This window comes from Manacus vitellinus, unplaced genomic scaffold, assembly GCF_001715985.3.
Source record: "Manacus vitellinus isolate BGI_N305 unplaced genomic scaffold, ASM171598v3 scaffold_65_pilon, whole genome shotgun sequence".
In the NCBI taxonomy this organism is placed as follows: Eukaryota; Metazoa; Chordata; class Aves; order Passeriformes; family Pipridae; genus Manacus; species Manacus vitellinus.
Window position 1 is genome coordinate 382636 of NW_021940724.1, and position 18544 is coordinate 401179.

An 18544-nucleotide genomic window follows, 5' to 3' on the forward strand; every position below is an offset into this window, starting at 1 on the left:
TTCCCCTGCTGAGGGATAATGTGAGCCTCGTGCACTGCACTATTTCAGCCCAAATCAAAGAGGTTAATGACAAAGCTTCCCTCTGATCTTCACACATTTTAAGGGCTATTTAAATTAAATGCTCCTTTCAAAAAAAGTTAACGTGAGCCAAACTTTTTATAAACTCCTTTCTTTTCATGCATATGTTTCTTTGAAGGTCTTTTTTTTCAGGGAAAAAAAAAAAGATTCCCTAACAAAGTCACCCTCCCCCTGCTGCCACTGAAGAATCATCCCCGTGGATAAGGCTGTTGGGAACAGAAACTGTGCAGCGTTCACAGAAGGCAGAGTGTCACGTGCCTGCTTTCCACCAACCTGATTGAACAATTAAATTGTAGTTCTCTTTAAAAGGGATAAAAAAAAAAAAAAAGGTAAAATAATAAAAAAAAAAAAAATCCAAATGTAGATCTTGCTGTGGTCTGGGATTCAGGAAGATTAATGAGCTCCCTAAAAGGGAACAGCAGCTTATAATAGAAAAGAGAGGTTACTACATTTTTAACATAAAGTTCAAAGGGAAACTTTTCTTGATGGTTTAAACTGCAAAGACCCTCAGCAAAGTCATCTCATCTATTGTCCCTGTTGACTCCCTCCATTGACTCTTTGTCCCCTGTTGCATCACGTCCAAGCTCTTCCAACTCAGCCAGAAAGGGTAACAGAATCCGGGCTCCATCCACACCAATTCCTGGGTTTTGTCCTTTACTTCCTTTGTCCACAGGTTTTGTTCTTCCCAGACACTGGAATCCTGTGAATCCTGCACAGCCCTCCTGCATCCTCCCCTCTGGAAAAGGCTCCCAAGCTCCTGCTCAGCACAAATGTTGCTTCAGGGTTTGTGTCCTGTCGTGAGTAAGGAATTCCAAACCCAGGACAGGAGCTGCTTATGAACAAACCCTCAGTTCAGTCTGACAGCAACAACCCCAAAAATCCCCCAAAAAACCCTCATCCTGGAGGAGGACACAGCCATGGGGTGAGTCAGTTCTGTTCTCTGCTCTGCTTTAAAGGCAACAGGGACAACGGGGTGTGGAGACAACCGGGAACGACGGAACACGACAGGACACATCCTGAAAAGTCCTGGAATTCTGGAGGGCTCAGAACTGTGGAGAATGACTTAAACCTTCCTAAAAAACTCAAGAGTTCACAACATCCCCCTGAGCTGGGGGACTTCTCTCAGCTAACCCCGGGCACGTGTGACAGGTGTGAAGGTGAGAACCTGAACCTCAGGGGGCGAAGAGCTGCACATTTAACACCTCCCAGGTGTGTGCCAAAAGTGAGATCAGAATTTAAATGGCAGGTGTCTCCACTTCACTCTGTTTTCACATCGTGGTGTGAGGCATCTGTCAACTCCAGCACATCTGCACCTCAGGTTCCTCCTTCACAGCCCACCCAGAACCATCTGAATATTCACCACAGAATTGTTAATCCCACAATCATCGATACCAAGATCACCAAAGTGAAACAATCTGCCACAAGAACACTCCCTCTGTCCCCTCCAGGCTTTTTTTTTTGCACACCCTGGTGGGTTTAACTTGTCGCTCAGGATAAGTTATAAAAGGAGGAAGGGAATAAAAAGTCATCCAAACAATCTCTTGTAAATTATAAAACACTCTCAATTAAAAGCCAACTGGAAATTATCATGGGCAAGAGCTCAAGGAGAAGTTCAACCCTTTGCCATCATATTTTAAGAGTATAAATTATTTTCTTGTTATGATTATCCCAGTAAGAAACTGGAATAGATGACCCAGAATTCAGTCCTGCTGTAAGTTATCATGGCAACCTTAAGATATCCCCCTTGATTTTGCTGCCAAACCCAACCCTTTTGTGGAAGGAAAAACTCCATGCCTGGAGAACACTTCTCTGTGGATATAAAGCATGTCTCACAGGGAATATAAACCAGCAAGAGCAGCCCAAGTCCTCAAATTCACCTTTTGGAAACACTCTTCCAGTGCACAAAAGACAAAGAATTGGTCACTTTAGTCCATCCAACTTCAAATAAGAGCTGGCTGAGCTCAGCTCCCAGAGCAATCCAGGGGGAGTATCCCACCCAGCATGTGATGTGAGCAGATAAATGGCAGATAAGTATCCAAAGAAGCTCCAAAAATCCCAACCCAGTGCTGGGAGTGAGGTTTCCACTTCACCCACTGTCTTACAAGTATCTTTTCCAGACCTTGACCTCCAGCTGGAAACACAAAGGAAATAAAGACAAACCCTGTTGCTTCCCAACTTAATAATAAACAGAGCTTCAAACTAGTGGCAAAGCAGAGGGGGATCAATACCTGGCACGGCATGGATGGGATATTCCAGCTCCTGCAAAGGACAATTATCCAATTAACACATTTTCCCTTTCCATACCTTGCAGTTCCCCGCTCCTGCTGTACAGCTCCCTCCTCTGCTCCCGCAGGTAGGCACTCATGCTGATGGCGTGGGAGGAGGACTCAAACCTGGAATTCAACAGGAAGAAATCAATCCAGCCAGCCCTAAAAGCATCCCTCAGTCAGCCCTAAACAAGAGTAAAATGAATAGGATGAAAATTCCCGCGGAATTAGAGACCAATCAATTATTAAGCGTTTATTTTACGGCTCTAACGGTCCACGAGGACCAACCTGAGGGGCAGAGACAAATATTTCCCAACTGTTGGAGCCTCATGAACAGGATTTTTGGCACTCATGGTGAAAGGGTACAGGCTGGGCACTGATCTGACCCCCTCAATGACTCCAGGACAGTTCTGGACACCACAAGTGTCCCATGGCCAAGGGCCTTGTGCCCAACCTGCCTGAGCTGGGAATATTCCATGTGGCCAAAGGCTGCTGCTCCAGGCACTGGGAATGCCAGCCCTGGTGGGCACTGGGAAACAGGGAGAAGGGAGCACATGGTGGGGATAAAACATCTCCCAAGGGATGAGGCACCTTCAAACAGCCCTGGTGGACACCAGATGTGGAGGGGAATTTCCTGCACAAAAACACCTCAAAGTGGTGATGATCTGCTGTATCCCCTTCCCAATCCCCTTCCCAATCCTGCTGTTCAGGAATATTGAATCAGCCTCTGTGGGGCCCAGAGGGACACTGGGAACAGCAGCATCACACCAGAGAAAAGGGAAAAAAGCATTTCACAGCTTCCTCAGCGTTGGGGTTATGACTATTAATGAGGCTTTTCTGCTTTAATTTGGATTGTGTGAGGATTACTGCAACTGAACCAATAATGATTTATCAAAATACAACAAACTCTTCAGACTTTAATTAAATGAGCAGTAAATTCTTGTCTCTGTATTTACAGCATTCTCCCTCTTGGTCACAGTGAGATATTCAGTGTATCATTATCCCCACAGCCCAGAGATCTTCTCAAGGCATCAAAACCACATCTCACCCCTTTTTTTCCCCACAGACATCCAGTTTCTCTCCCCTATTTCCCCTCCTCTGCCATCTCCTAGATCTGCACTTCTCCACATTCCTATTTCCACTTAAATCCTCTACTCTTGTACCTCCTTTCCCCTGCAGATCCTCCCACAAGATGTCAAAGAAATGTTAGTTTTACACAGAATTACACATAATTTTGCAAGTCTACAATTCCCTCCTTTCCTGCCCCAACCCCAATTTACACCTTGCAAATCAAGCTACCTTTGGGAAGAGAAAAAAAGCCACATTTATGATGGCACAAAACATCCAAATTCCCAAAACACCCTTTATCTGAAGCTTTTTTTTTCTCCCCCCAAACCAACATTACAACTAAACAAATCCTGATTTATTTTTTTTTTATTACACCCATTTTAAAGATAAGGAAAAAAAAGTCTCTTCCAAACACCAGCTGCTGATTTCCAGACAGCAGGATTCAACTGAGGAGTTCTCATTCTTCCACAGAAGACACAAGTGGCAGAAGTGTTTAATATTAATTAAATATTATTTAATATTAACTAGTATTAATATAGTATATATTTTATCATATTATATATATAAAATACACATATTATATTATATCATATATTATATTATATTATTATAGAAATAATATGTTAAATAGTATGATTCTTTAAGATTAACTAAATATTAATTAATATTGATTAAATCAGCTCCCAGCTGTCACAGGACATGGCACAAACACCTGTGAGTAAAATATGGTGGAGGTGGAGGTGGAGCCCTGCCCTGAGATACTCCTGAGGCCAGGAATTAAATGCAGATATCCTGATGACAAGTGGAAGGCTCTGATTTGGACAGAGCTGATGGAAAGGCAAGGAAAAGAGCCTGGAAGGCTGGCAGGGAAAGCACTGGAGATGGGAGAGGAGACAAGGATAACACTCCATCAAACGTGTACCAATCTCAGCAGGCTGAGAAATTCCATTTCAAGGGAGATTTCCACAGATCTGGTGACAGCTGACAGGGAACCAAAGAGAGCCCAGGAAGCTCTGCTGTCACTGCAGGGACGGTGACAGGACCAGCAGCGAGGGATGTGCTGCTCCCACAGGTTATTCACCTGCACTTGAGACAGCTCCACCCTCCCTCCCTGCTGAGAAACTAATGCACAGCCTGAGCCTGCTTCAGTGAAACAGGGAGTTTTATTCCTCAAATAAATGTAAACCCAGAACAGACTCGGGGTGAGAGGCTGAGCCACCCTGGTTTTGCTCCACTAAACATTTCCTGGGTCCAGCTCTGGGCCCTGAGCTCAGGAAGGCCCTGGAGGGGCTGGAGCAGGGGCAGAGAAGAGCAGCCAGGCTGGGGAAGGGACTGGAGCCCAAGTGCTGGGAGGAGAGGCTGAGGGAGCTGGGGGGGCTCAGCCTGGAGAGGAGGAGGCTCAGGGGAGACGTCCTCACTCTCTGCAACTCCCTGACAGGAGGGGGGAGCCAGGGGGGGTTGGGCTCTGCTCCAGGCAACCAGCAGTAGGACAATAGGGCACGGCCTCAAGCTGGGCTAGGGCAGGGTCAGGTTGGATATTAGAAAGAATTTCTTTGCAGAGAGGGTGCTCAGCCATTGGAATGGGCTGCCCAGGGAAGTGGGCTCATCCTGGATGTGGACAGACTCAGTGCCATGGGCTGGGAACTGTGGAGGTCGTGGATCAAGGGTTGGGCTGGATGATCTCAGAGGTCCTTTCCAACCTGACTGATTCTATGATTTCTATGATTCTAATATTAATTTCTTGCAGTGTTGTGAGAGTTTTTGGTCTCTCAAAGGAATTTAATTAAAAAAAATAAATATATTCTGCATTCTTAGAAGAAGCTGAGGTGGATATGAAGTGTGGTACCTGGTTATCCTCCAGGTTGATGGTCTCCAGCAGATCATGTTCCTGCAAGCCTCGTAAACTGTTCATTTTGTTGCTGGACAGGTCCAGCTTCTGTAGAGTTTTCAAGATCTCCAGCCAGGACAAGAGGGCACGGCCTCAAGCTGGGCCAGGGCAGGGGCAGGTTGGACATCAGGAAGGAATGTTTTCCATGGAGAGTGCTCAGCCATTGGAATGGGCTGCCCAGGGAAGTGGGGGATTCTCCATCCCTGGAGGTGTTTAAGGACAGACTGGATGTGGCATCAGTGCCATGGGCTGGGAACCACAGTGGGGTTGGATCAAGGGTTGGGCTGGATGATCTCAGAGGGCTTTTCCAACCTGGTAGATTCTGGGATTCTATGATCTGCAAGTCAGGGTACATTTGAAGTGGAATTCTCAACCTGAAACAGCCCTAAATCGTTCAGTCAGCCCTAAACAAGATCAAAATTAATAAGATGAAAATTCTCATGGAATTAGGGACCAATCCATTATTAAGCATTTATCTTATGGCTCTAATGGTCCACAAGGACCAACCTGAGAGGCAGAGACAAATAAGTTAAAAGTGTTAAAAAAAGAGTGTTAAAACAAAAGGGTGAGGGGTAATAATCAGGGATTGACAGGGGCAGGAGGCACCTCTGGAATCCTTCTAATCACAGGTTACAGGAGAACTCATCCTTTGAGGGGCAAAATCGGTGAAGAAGACTTGGATTTCTGACTGGGGCCTCAGGTGTCATGAGAACACACCCCCTCAGGGCACCTGCTGCAAAACCAGCACTTTTTGGTGCTCCCCAAAATCCTCCCGTGGCCAAAGAGAATGACCAGCACATGTGGGCAGTAGAAGAGGTGAAAATTCAGCACAGCTCCCCTGAACCTAAGTGTAAATCTCCTCTGCTCACCAACTCCTCCTCCTCCTCACTCCTTATTCCTGCCCAAATTCCCTCCCCCAGATGCTTCCCTTGGCCACCCAGCCTCTCTCATCCTCTCTCTTACACTCTCCTCCCAACCACTTAATTCTTTCCACCCTGAACTTTGAATTAAAGGAGTTAGTGACAGGATTAACTGCTTAGCCTATCTAGTAATTACACAGTTATCTTAATTCCCTTTGTCCGGTCCCTTTTATCGCTCTCTTTAACAGGTCCTGAATTTCCCCTGGACAAAGGGAGGCATAATGGATCACTGCAGGCTTTGCAGCAGCTTTGTAATGGGATTCCAGCCCCGAAATGAGCCTTGGGAAGAGCTAAACTCTCCAAATCCAGCCCTGAATCCGTGACAGATCTTAGCCAGGCTTCAGCTCCGGGCATTAAAACTCCAACTCGGAACTTCCACACCTCTCCCACTGTGAAACTGTGATTAGCAGCCAGCCTTGTGCAGCACTTGAGGGACCAAAGGCAGCTTAGGCAGGGCTTTAGCATCCTCAGCTTACTTGAACAGGGGGTTTTTAGGTCTCTGGGGTTTCTTCTTGGCGAAGAAGGCGGCGAATTCCCGGCCGGAGCTGGCGTAGCTCAGCTGGGCCGAGGGCTCCGAGGCCGTGCGGGTGTTCTTCATGTCCAGGTACTCTGTCAGCAGCATCTGCAACAGCAGGCAGAGATAAAAACAGCATTTAAATTTATAATTTCACCTGAATGTCTCGGATTTTTAGGTGCTTTGTACAGAAAACTCGACAAAACCCTCAAAAATTCCGACTGAGGGAAACGCGGCTGAAAACAATCAGAAACAGGAGCCTGGGGACTCTCGTGGCTCTGATTCAGTAAAAGCTTGGTTTTCATTACTTAGAGTCATGGAATGGTTTGGGATGGAAGGGAATTTAAAATCATCCAGTTCCCATGGGCAGGGACACCTCCCACTAGCCCAGGTTGCTCCAACCTGGCCTTGGACACTTCCAAGGATCCAGAGGCAGCCACAGCTTCTCTGGGAAACCTGCTCCACAGTTTTCTTATCCTTGACAATTCCATCTGTTCCGAGCCCCTGATGGTACCAAAAGTCACCTGCAAGGAGTCCCCACTCTTCCCAAAAAGTGATTCCATCCATGGCAGGCCCAGGGAGGTGGTGGGTGGGTTTTAGCTGCCCTTTCCACACTGGTTATAAACATAAAATATGCTCTTAAAAACACGAAGGTCTGCAACGGTGAGCTGTGCATTACAAACCTACTTTTTATAAATGCATATATATCTCATCTATTTTCTAGATATTGATATATAGACACAGAAAACATCCATGAGCATGCTGGAGGTCACATATGTTGGAAAATATCCCTGGAAAGCTGCAAAAAACTGCCCTTGGACAGCTCCCAAACCAAAAATGTTTCCTTTATCATTGAAAACATGAATTCCCACAGCTGCCAGTTCTGCCAAAGCAGTTTAGGAATGGTTTTCCTGTCACCCAGCAAGGGGCTGGGGGGGTCCCTTTGTGGGATGAAACCCTTTGCAGCCTGATATTTGATATTATTTAAGCAAACCCACAAGTGCAGGAGCAGAAACAGGTTCCAAGTTCTTCCCTTTTCATTCCCTCATGTCTGAAGATGAAAAGAAACCCCTCGAAAACTGACTTTTGTCCATGTATTCCAAAAGCCACTATTTATTTTCTGGAAATTCTGCCTACTCTGAGGCCATTAGGAATGTGTTCCATGTGAATAATTAGCCAGACAGAGCCCATCAAAGGGACTTGGATGTAATGAAAGGAATTCATCACTCCTGTGCTGGCTAAATTGAAACAAATTACATTGGAATAAATATCCAGGCGAATGGAACCGTGCCCCTAATTAGAAACAATTCAGGATTAGCTCAGAACAAGAAATAATAATAATAAAAAAGCACACAAAAAAAAAAATTCGGCCTCTGAAACATCTCAATTAAAACTTCACCTGAGCACAAGCTTTGAAAACTCGTGTTTATGGGTAAAAAAAATAATCACTGTGCTTAATTTGTGACACTAATTTACCAAATCCGTTTGTATTTTGCATTTCATCTTCTCCGCTCTAAATTACCAGCCCTAAAATCGCCACGAAAATCTAATTAAACCCTCAAACTTAATCAAGTTTAAAAAACACAGAGGAAAAAAACATTTAGCAATTTGTTCTTCCATTATGGATGAAACCTGTTTATAATGGATTCCACGACTCCGGTGTCACTTTATATCCAGGACTGGGGAATATTAAGTGTGTAATACAGGGCTTGGCTCCAAGATTACAATAAGCCAACAGAGGTTTGAGCTGGGAATAGAAAGAATTATCCCTGCTGGGGAACAAGTGAAATAGAGAAGCAGGAGAGGAGTTTGCTGGAAGACATTCAGAGCAGTTTGAAAAATGCCACAGATTAGGGGAAAAGAAGGGAAAGCTGTTAATTTATGGTTCGTTTGTTTTATTAATCTATTTAGCAGGCAAGTGGGGCAGGATGGTTGGATTCAAGGCTGGGAAAAAGTCAGAAGCTGGAAAACCAGTGAAAGTTGTTGGTTTGGATAACTCAAGAGTTTGTGGAATCAAAGAATGGTTTGGACTGGGAGGAACATCCCATTCCAACCCCCTGCCATGGGCAGGGACACCTCCCACGATCCCAGGTTGCTCCAAGCCCCGTCCAGCCTGGCCTTGGACACTTCCAGGGATGGGGCAGTTGAGCTTTAAGTTATAAAATCCAAGCATGGCAAAAACTGTGCCAGACAGATCCAAGGTCTTCCTCCTCCAGTGCCCTGAATTCAACAGTTCCACAAATTCTTCAGGACAAAGGAATGAAGTGTAAACGTGGCTGAGCAGTGACAGGACACAGCCAAGGGGGACAGGAGAGGTCTTTGCAGGGAGGCTTCAGGAGGACCTTGAAACCTCTTCCAGGGCCTAAAGGGGCTCCAGGAGAGCTGGAGAGGGACTGGGGACAAGGCATGGAGGGACAGGACACAGGGAATGGCTTCCCAGTGCCAGAGGGCAGGGATACATGGGAACTGGGAAGGAATTGCTGGCTGGGAGGGTGGGGAGGTCCTGGCATAGGTTGCCCAGAGAAGCTGTGGCTGCCTCATCCTTGGAAGTGTTCAAGGCCAGTTTGGAGCAACCTGGGCTAGTGGAAGGTGTCCCTGTCCATGGTAGGGGGTGGGACTGGATGATCTTTAAGGTCCCTTCCACTCCAAACCATTCTGGGATTCAACACTCAGCACATTTGCCTCGTAACTGCAGCACAAGCATTAAAACCCTTCTAATTTTCCAGCACCATCAACACGTGGCCCAGTGTGCAAACCCTGCCAGCAACCAGCTGCAAAAACCAGCCTGAAGTTTCCCTTTCTCTCACTGGGCTGAGCCATTCCTGGTGTTCAATCAGTGTCATCACCCTCGATTTATTCCCTGTGTCTGGACAGCCCAAGTTATCCAGAGAAGAGGGTTTTAATAAGGATCATATTCCAATGTTGGAAGTTGTGGTCTGGCCGTGTACTTATTAAAAACCACAGCAAGGCAGAACTTGAAATGCATTTAAAAGGAAAGGAAAACCAGATAATCAAAAAAAAAAAAAACAAACAAAAAACAAATCAACACTTAAAAGAAAAGAAAAAACAGGCACTTCTTGCCTGTGTAAGCGAAAGGAGCTTCCCTTGACCAGCCAAGTCAGGGAATTCCTTGATTTGGTCCAGTAACACCTGATTAGGAGTTGCTAAGCCATCAGTCAAAAACCTCGTTAGGCATTAATCACAGGGGCTTCCAGCAAGATTTATGAGTGACTGCAAAGTTTGCAACACCCCATCCATCTCCAGCGAGGAGCCGGAGTTCGGCTCCGCGGTCGGATCCTGCCATCCGTGGGGTGTGTTTACATCGGTCAAACCAACCAACCTGGCCATGAAACAGGACAAAGAGCTCCTTCTCTTTGGGAGGGAAAATTAATACCAAGTGTTCTATTGGAAAAGCAGTATTTCTGGGTTCGGAGGCCTAATTAAACCCTCGGGTTCCAAAAGGTCACCTCGGCACGTGCGGCCTGTCCATCACCTCGAGTTGATAACACTCAAAGTCCTCCTGAACTGCAACATTGGGGCAAGACCACATTTTGCTGCTGTGACTCTCCAGATCCATGTTTTCCTGTTCTGGCTGAGCTCCACAACAAGCTGGATAAGTTCTCATCATGCCCAAGACTGACCTGTGAGCAAAGCATGGGGAGGAAAACACACCCGGCCACGGCAACAGCTGAATTAATTCCTATTTTGCACCCCTGGTGAGGTTTTAAAAGAGAGCTGAGCTCTGAATAAGCTTTATTCTCTCAGTTAAAAGCTTTAGTTGGTGTTTCACATCCTCACACACTCTGAGTCGAGACGGATGTTATCTTGGAGCCAAGCCCTGTATTACACACTTAATATTCCCTAGTCCTGGATATAAAGTGACACCGGAGTCGTGGAATCCATTATAAACCCTCAAACTTAATCAAGTTTAAAAACACAGAGAAAAAACATTTAGCAATTTGTTCTTCCATTATGGATGAAACCTGCTCAGTCCTAGAATTACAGAATGGTTTGGGTTGGAAGGAACCTTAAGGATCATGAAGTGACACCCCCGACCATGGGTAGGGACACCTTCCACTAGCCCAGGTTGCTCCACCCTGACCTTGGACACTTCCAGGGATCCGGGGCATCCACAGTTTCTCTGGGAAATCCATCCCAGCCCCTCCCCACCCTCCCAGACAGCAATTCCTTCCCAATATCCCATCCATCCCTGCCCTCTGGCACTGGGAAGCCATTCCCTGTGTTCTGTCCTTCCAGGCCTTGTTCCAAGTCCCTCTCCAGCTCTCCTGGAGCCCCTTTAGACCCTGCAAGGGACTCTCAGCTCTCCCTGGAGCCTTCTCTTCTCCAGGGGAACATTCCCAGCTCTCCCAGCCTGGCTCCATAAACCACCTTCATCACAAAACCACAACACACTCCACACCATCAACTCTGATTTTCAACATCCTTCCTGTATTTGGGGTGGCCACAAAATCAAAGGAAAACCAGACCACTGATTTTTTAAGGGTAAATGGGATGACCAGGTAGTTATTGGCCTCTCTCCCTCATATTGATCAGGGACAATATCACAGTAAGAGATGATGGAAGACTCTATTAAGAAAGAATTAAGGGAGAATAACAGAATTCATGTCTAGTAACACAGATTTGCAGGAGATGGATCCTGGTTGATGCATTCTTATGATGGTGACAAATTGAGCTTTAAATAAACAGAAGGACCTGAAGTTTTATGCCCACCAAAGATGTGACAAAAGCCAAAGCACTAAAAGTCAACACACAAATCTGGGCAGTTGCACGACCATGTTCAACCAGAAACGAGAACATCGTCGACACTGGATTTTGCAGGGTCCCAGAAATCTTAATTCCTCTTTTTGTCCTCTATATTCCAAGGGAAACACAAGAGTGTCTCAGAATCCTTTTCTTCTGTTGGACAGAAATCTAATTTTCAGTCTAAGTTCAATTTATCTTCGTTTTTAAAACAACAGTGATTAGAAGTGGCTTAATCAATAAGAGTACATGGAAGTGCTGTTGCCCAGAGAAGCTGTGGATTCCTCATCCCTGGAAGTGTCCCAGGCCAGGCTGGGACTTGGAGCAACCTGGGAGAGTGGAAGGTGTCCCTGCCCATGGCAGGGGGTGGAACTGGATGATCTCTCAGGTCCTTTCCAACTCAAACCATTCCATGATTCTGTAAGAGTGCCTGCAGTAACCCCTTTCTGGACTGAATGGACCTGCACTTTTCCTGGCTCCACGTTCCTATGGATAAAATTACTACAGAAGGTTCATTAATTATAATATTTCTGGGGGAAAATGGTAAATAATAAAGTGAACACAGAAAATCACATTCTCCTGTTACGCTTTTTATTATTATTTTTAGTAATATAATCATGGACTGTAAAAATTTTGATGTCAGCAGTGGTAAATCTCTCCTTCTAGGGAAAAGAAAAGGAAGTGGTTATCTATAGGATTATTGTGCAACATTGCCTCTACAAATTTGGGAATATTAAGGATAATGGGTATTAATTATCTCCTCGGGAATAGAGCTTTGTCAGAAGTAAATGTTTGGAGCATCGCTCCTGTGTTGGTCTCACATCTGGAATGCAAATCAAACTCTGGCAGTCACAAACCAAGGTATCAGGGAAAAGGGGGTGGAAGGTGCATAAAAGCAGCCTGGAAGCTGTTCAAAGGCTGGAAACAGGACTTGGAGCAACACTCCAAGAGCTCCATGAGCTCGGCCTTGTTAGCGGAGCCACGAGCAGGCTCAGGGGTGACTGGATCACCCTGGACATGACACAGGGCACAGGGCTGATCAAACAGCTGCACTAATGAACCCTTCACACCATTCCAAAGGCTGGACAGGCTGTGAGGAAGGATTGGGCACAAAGAGTTCATTGACTGTGGATATCAAAGGGGACAGTTTGTTGTCTGTCACCGATTCCTCCTTCCCTCCCCCCAGTCAGGACTGGAGGCCTTTCTAAAGCACAGGAATTAAATTCCAGAAAGTCCCAGGGCTTTCTAGGGGTCAAGTAAGAAGGCACAAGAACTTCTTATCATCAGGAAATCTCAATAAAGCTATTCCATCATCCATAAAATCCCAGAATGGTTTGGTTTGGAAGGGGCCTTAAGGATCATCCAGTGCCACCCCCTGCCACAGGCAGGGGCACCTTCCACTAGCTCAGGTTGCTCCAACCTGACCTTGGACACTTCCAGGGATCCAGGGGCAGCCACAGCTTCTCTGGGAAATCCATTCCAGCCCCTCCCCACCCTGTCAGCCAGGAATTCCTTCCCAATATCCCATCTAAATCCCCTCTCCTTCAGCTTAAAGCCACCCAGTGCCAGCTCCAAGGCTCCTCCTCCTCCAGGCTTCCAAGTCCCACTTTCCCAGCACCTCCAGTGCCCATTTCCAGTTGAGATGAGAACCAAAACCAGCTGCTGGTGAGGTTTGTGGTCGGGGAACAGGTTTGTGCCAGTGGAAAATTCTCCCCCAGGCCTGTCCTTGGCACGAAAGTCCAACTGGAGGCTGCTTTGCTTGTGGGGTGAGGAAAATGCAAGAGGTAAAACCCCCCTGGAAATAACCCAGAGCATCTGGGAATGTCTCTGGCATTTTGCAGCAACTGAAAGGAAGGTTTATCTTCAGCTTCCTGCTTTGCTACACCGGGCAGAGGGAGAAAAGCTGGGATTTCAGGTGTGGGAGGCACTGTGGGCTCCTCCCGAGCTGTGCCAGCCCCTGGGAAGGCTCTGGAGTCACGTTTTAAAGTCAGAGCAGGCAGGAGGAACCAGCAGCTGAGATCACAAAAAACAGGAGAGGGATTTCCCAATGGGATTTCAATGAGGAAAGCTGGTTAAAAAAGAACAGACCAGCAGGTTCAAATCATCCCACATATCCCATGGTTCAGAGGGATAGCAAATGCTGAGGGAAAACACAACGCTCCTGAGGGATGGACACCCAGCTACAGATGATTCCAGGGGCAAGGAGAGCAACTGCAAATGAATCCCAGAAGGAAAAAAAGCTGGGAATTCAAGTGGGATGCACTGCTGTGACACTGTGTAAACACAGGGAAGAGGCATCATTCCTGCAGCTGGAAGGGGGGGTTGGAATTACAGGATGTTTCGGGTCCCTTCCAACACAAACCACTCCGTGATTCCAAGCTCTGGAGATGGGATTCGCTGCTTGCAAAGTGCCAGAACCAGGCAAGGAAAGCTGTGGCACTGTGAGACAACACTCTGTAGCTAATTACCCAGTAATTAGCTGGATTAAAAGTCTTGATAATTAAAACGCTGCAGCGATTGTGGAATTTCAGTTAAAAAAAAAAAAGAGGAACTGTTAATTGAATTCCAAGAACAGTTTTTCCTGTATCAGTTTTAGCACATGGAGAACGTGGGTTCAAACACATCAAAGGGGAGCCTAAAAGAGCAAACCCAAATTTTTAGGGGCCCTGAACATCATTTAATGCAGCACAACCTGCTGCATTACATCTAATCTTGTGGCTCCTCAAATTCGTTTAACACAACAAGAAAAACCCTCCCAGAATTCATTCTCTCCAGGCACTGCCCAATTCCATTCTTGCACGAGAAGAATTCCTTTTGTTTTTCATTGTTGGGAAGAGGTAAAGAATCCCCCCTCCCCAGAACTATTGATGGATAATGCCATCAGTGCTCCCCTCGTTATCAGTGCTAATTGGGAACTAGCACAACTCTTCCTGCAGCCCTGGGAATGTGCATCTCCCTCCAGGGAGAGAGGGGAGGAGGGAACAAACCTCAAAACTGCTTTAAAACCACCACTCTGCCAGAGCTGTCGTGGTTGGCAACGAGCCCTACCCTGCTTGGGTGGCTTTGGGCAGTTTAAAACCAGAAGCTTTTCATTCCACAGGCTTCTGATGACACGTGTGGGGGCTTTAGAACCTCACTCTGCACCACAAGCTCTGGTTCACCCTCCCCCTCTTCACAGGGGCTGCCACAGCAGTTCCTAAATCCCTGGATCAGTCACCATTCCAATGGAGGTGTTCTCTTTGAGTGTTCCCTAATTCCCTCTGATGTATCAATACCCCTGTGACACATCATTGTTACATCATTTTGCCCTCATGAGATCCCACCTGGAATATTGTTGTGTCCAGGTCTGGAGTTCACAGGACAAGAAAGATGTGGAGCTGCTGGAGCAAATCCAGAGGAGGCCACGGAGCTGCTCCAAGCGCTGGATTCCCTCTGCTCTGGAGCCAGGCTGGGAGAGCTGGGAATGTTCCCCTGGAGAAGAGAAGGCTCCAGGGAGAGCTGAGAGCCCCTGGCAGGGCCTAAAGGGGCTCCAGGAGAGCTGGAGAGGGACTGGGGACAAGGCCTGGAGGGACAGGACACAGGGAATGGCTTCCCAGTGCCAGAGGGCAGGGTTAGATGGGATATTGGGAAGGAATTGCTCCAGGAGAGCTGGAGCTGAGAGGGGACCCTGGGAGGGACAGAACAGGGGCTCCAGGGAATGAGCTGAGAGCCCCTGGCAGGGCCTAAAGGGGCTCCAGGAGAGCTGGAGAGGGACTGGGGACAAGGCCTGGAGGGACAGGACACAGGGAATGGCTTCCCAGTGCCAGAGGGCAGGGTTAGATGGGATATTGGGAAGGAATTGCTGGCTGGGAGGGTGGGGAGGGACTGAAATGGATTTCCCAAAGAAGCCGTGGCTGCCCCTGGATCCCTGGAAGTGTCCAAGGCCAGGTTGGAGCAACCTGGGCTAGTGGGAGGTGTCCCAGCCCAAGGCAGGGGTGTCACTGGATAATCCTTAAGGTCCCCTCCAACCCAAACCATTCCATGATTCTGGGACTGAACAGATTTAAAGTGAAACCCTGGTCCTGCTACAAACCCCAAAACAATTATTACAACAAAAGAGGAACAAACACTGATGACAAATTTATTTAAGCCCCCAGGAGTCATCTTGACTGACTGGGTCATAAAACAAATGGAGAGGGTTTATTTTTCTCCAGGCACCTTCAGCTGCTCTGCAAACACAAGAGTGCACTGGCAGAAGTGATCCCAGTTACAAGGCCACTTCCTCATTTTGGGATCAGGCTCTTTAACACCAACACCAAACACAAAATAAAGGGAGAAAAATAAATCCTGGTGTAGTTTTTGGCAAGTAAATCCAATCAGCTTCAGGGCAGTAACTTGTAAGTGCTGTGAGTGTTTGAGGAGCAGATAAAAACATCTCTGTGTGTGTAAGAATACATGGGGGGGTCTATATATGTGTGTATTTACATATTGTGGATAGACATATATATATACACACACAAGGAGGGGAGATTTAGATTGGGAAGGAATTCCTGGCTGGGAGGGTGGGGAGGCCCTGGCACAGGTTTCCCAGAGAAGCTGTGGCTGCCTCTGGATCCCTGGAAGTGTCCAAGGCCAGGTTGGAGCAACCTGGAAGAGTGGAAGGTGTCCCTGCCCATGGCAGGGGGTGGAATCAGATGAGCTTTAAGGTCCTTCCAACCCAAACCAGTCTGTGACTTTATTCTCTGTGGATCTTCAGCACATGCTCCTTCTGACATGACTGGGAAGGTGGGAAAATACCACCCAACATGGTCCAGGACAATCCAGAGGGTGGAGAACAAGCCAACTGCTCTAAAATGGACCAAAACACAAGGAACTTCACCAGAAAGGTGTAATTCCCACCTGCTTCCCAGGTGGCACAAAAGAAAGGATTTTCCTGAAAGATTAAATCCCACTTGCAGCTGGACTGGACTTCCATTTGTTCCTGTAGGATAGAAAGGCCAAGGAGGAGTGAGAGAGTTGCCCAAGTGACTGAGAGCACATTCCTGCTCTGCAAGGCTAATTTAGCTGAGCTTCAGTGGCTCTGCACAACTGGCAGGTGGGGAAGAACACAGAAATTTCTATTTACAACTGAGGTGAAGCTAAACATTTTGAAATCCCAAAGAAGCAGGATCTATTCCCTCAGGTTTAGTGCCTGCCACTCCCTCACCTTCCAGAGCATCCCGCCAGGGAAGGATTTAATGCCCAGGAGAAAGAGGGCTGTGCTGAACCCACCTGAGCTGAGCTTCTGCAGCTCAAAGGGGCCCAGAAAATGCAGCAAAGAAAGGAGCAAAAACTAAAGCAAAAAGGGCAGATTGCTGCTTAAATATCACCCATGTTCACTCCTGGGTAATACAGAATATTCCATGTATTCCATGCCTCCAACTAATTGCTGAAGACATCCTGCCCCGGTGTAGATGGTGCCAGTGCTGTGCCCTCAGCCTTCATTAAATGCCAGCTCTTAATAACAGGCTCCACAAGGGCTTTAATTGCATTTAGTGCAGCTTCTGAACTTTAAAAGTTGTTAATCAGATTCCCATGTAAATGGAATGACGAGGAAAAGGTTAAGTACAGGTGCCTGAAATTTCAGCAGTCGAGGACGTATCGCCCTTACCAGGAGAGGAGAAAAACTCCCACCCCTGACAGGAACTAAACATCTTAATTAAATACTCACAAGTACAGCACTTATTTCACTGTGAAGTTCTATTTTCAAATGTCAAACTTAATCAGGCACTTGACGGAAACGTGCGACGTCCCCGCGGCTCGCGGGGGAGGAAAAATCCCCGGGATTTGTTCATTCCCTTGGGAGACACCCCCACATCTCCCAGCCCTCGGCTCCTTGGGTCGACTTCTCCGAGCTGCTCGTCCCCACCAGCGAGGAGGAGAGTTTGAGGGCTGTAAAACTGCAGGATTCCAAGGGGGGAGGGAACGGGATGTAACATCTTTCAGCCTGTCGGCTCCCCTCGCTCGCTCCGTTTATCCACGAGGGTCCTCATAAATCTGACACGCAGAGATTTATTCCCCTCCGGGGCGCAGCCCATCAATTAGCACCGCTCCAAAGTACACAAACTTCTCCAGCAGGAGGAAATCCAGCCTCTCTGCATCGTGCTTGGCTGCCAAATCCTGCTGGGAGCATCCGGAGCGCCGCCTTCTGCTCCTGAACCCGCGCCCTGAGCCGGCCGGGGGGGGTCCAAACCCACCAATTCGAGCCCTGGGTCCCTCTCTCGTGCTGGGAATTCACCTGATTTGCACATTCATAACCTACAGAGCCACTGGAACCCACAGATAAACTCGTTGTGTCGCTCAGACACAAGTCCAAGCCACACTCAAAGGTTGGATTTGATGATTCAGAGCTTGGAATTGATGACTTACAAGGTTGGACTCGACGATTCCAAGGTTGGACTTGATGATCTCAGAGGGTCTTTTCCAACCTAATTGATTCTGTGATTCTTTAAACCTGAGTTAAGATCTCTTCTAATTACCCAGGACTCCCCTCTCTGATCTCAGCTCATTTGCAGGGATAGATGGATTTAGTTATCCCTGTGTGCATCCTGCACGTCCTAAGAGGGCTGTCCTGTGGTAACACACGACTCTGGGGGATCCATGACAGGATGTTTTGTGCCAAAATACCATAAAATAAGTATTTTGTGCAACTCAGGCTTCAAGTCCTAATCTGAGGGACCAGCAGCTGCACCTGGGATTAGCTCAGAGGCTGGAGAAGGGATTTCAGGACCTTTGCCATGGATCATAAAGACTCTGGGATCAGCTGCCAGGGAGACTGACCCATCTGTGTCACACAAGTGATAATTTAACTGTGTTACAAATGAATTAGCAAACACCTTTATATACCATCATGCATGTTAATTAAATAATTAACCCCCTCACACAACTAGCAGTCTGAATATTTGTCTAAATAAAACAGCTAAAAAAAATCACATCAATTTTTCCAGAATTAATATTTAAAGCTGGATTTTGAGCCTGAGCTGTTTTTTAATGACAAACTACACCCAATTCTGAGATAATGGATTTTTTC

At 47.0% G+C, this 18544-nt stretch overlaps 1 protein-coding gene across 1 annotated transcript in view; it reads right to left on the reverse strand.

Annotated features, from left to right (window-relative positions):
• EXOC4 (exocyst complex component 4) overlaps window positions 1-18544 on the reverse strand; it is a 256416-nt gene that overhangs the window by 196165 nt on the left and 41707 nt on the right. Inside the window, exons 5-6 of the mRNA XM_018083577.3 lie at window positions 6698-6843; window positions 2383-2471 (exon numbers count right to left, since the gene is read on the reverse strand). Coding sequence (XP_017939066.2) covers window positions 2383-2471; window positions 6698-6843 — 235 coding nt within the window. The remainder of the gene's footprint in view (window positions 1-2382; window positions 2472-6697; window positions 6844-18544) is intronic.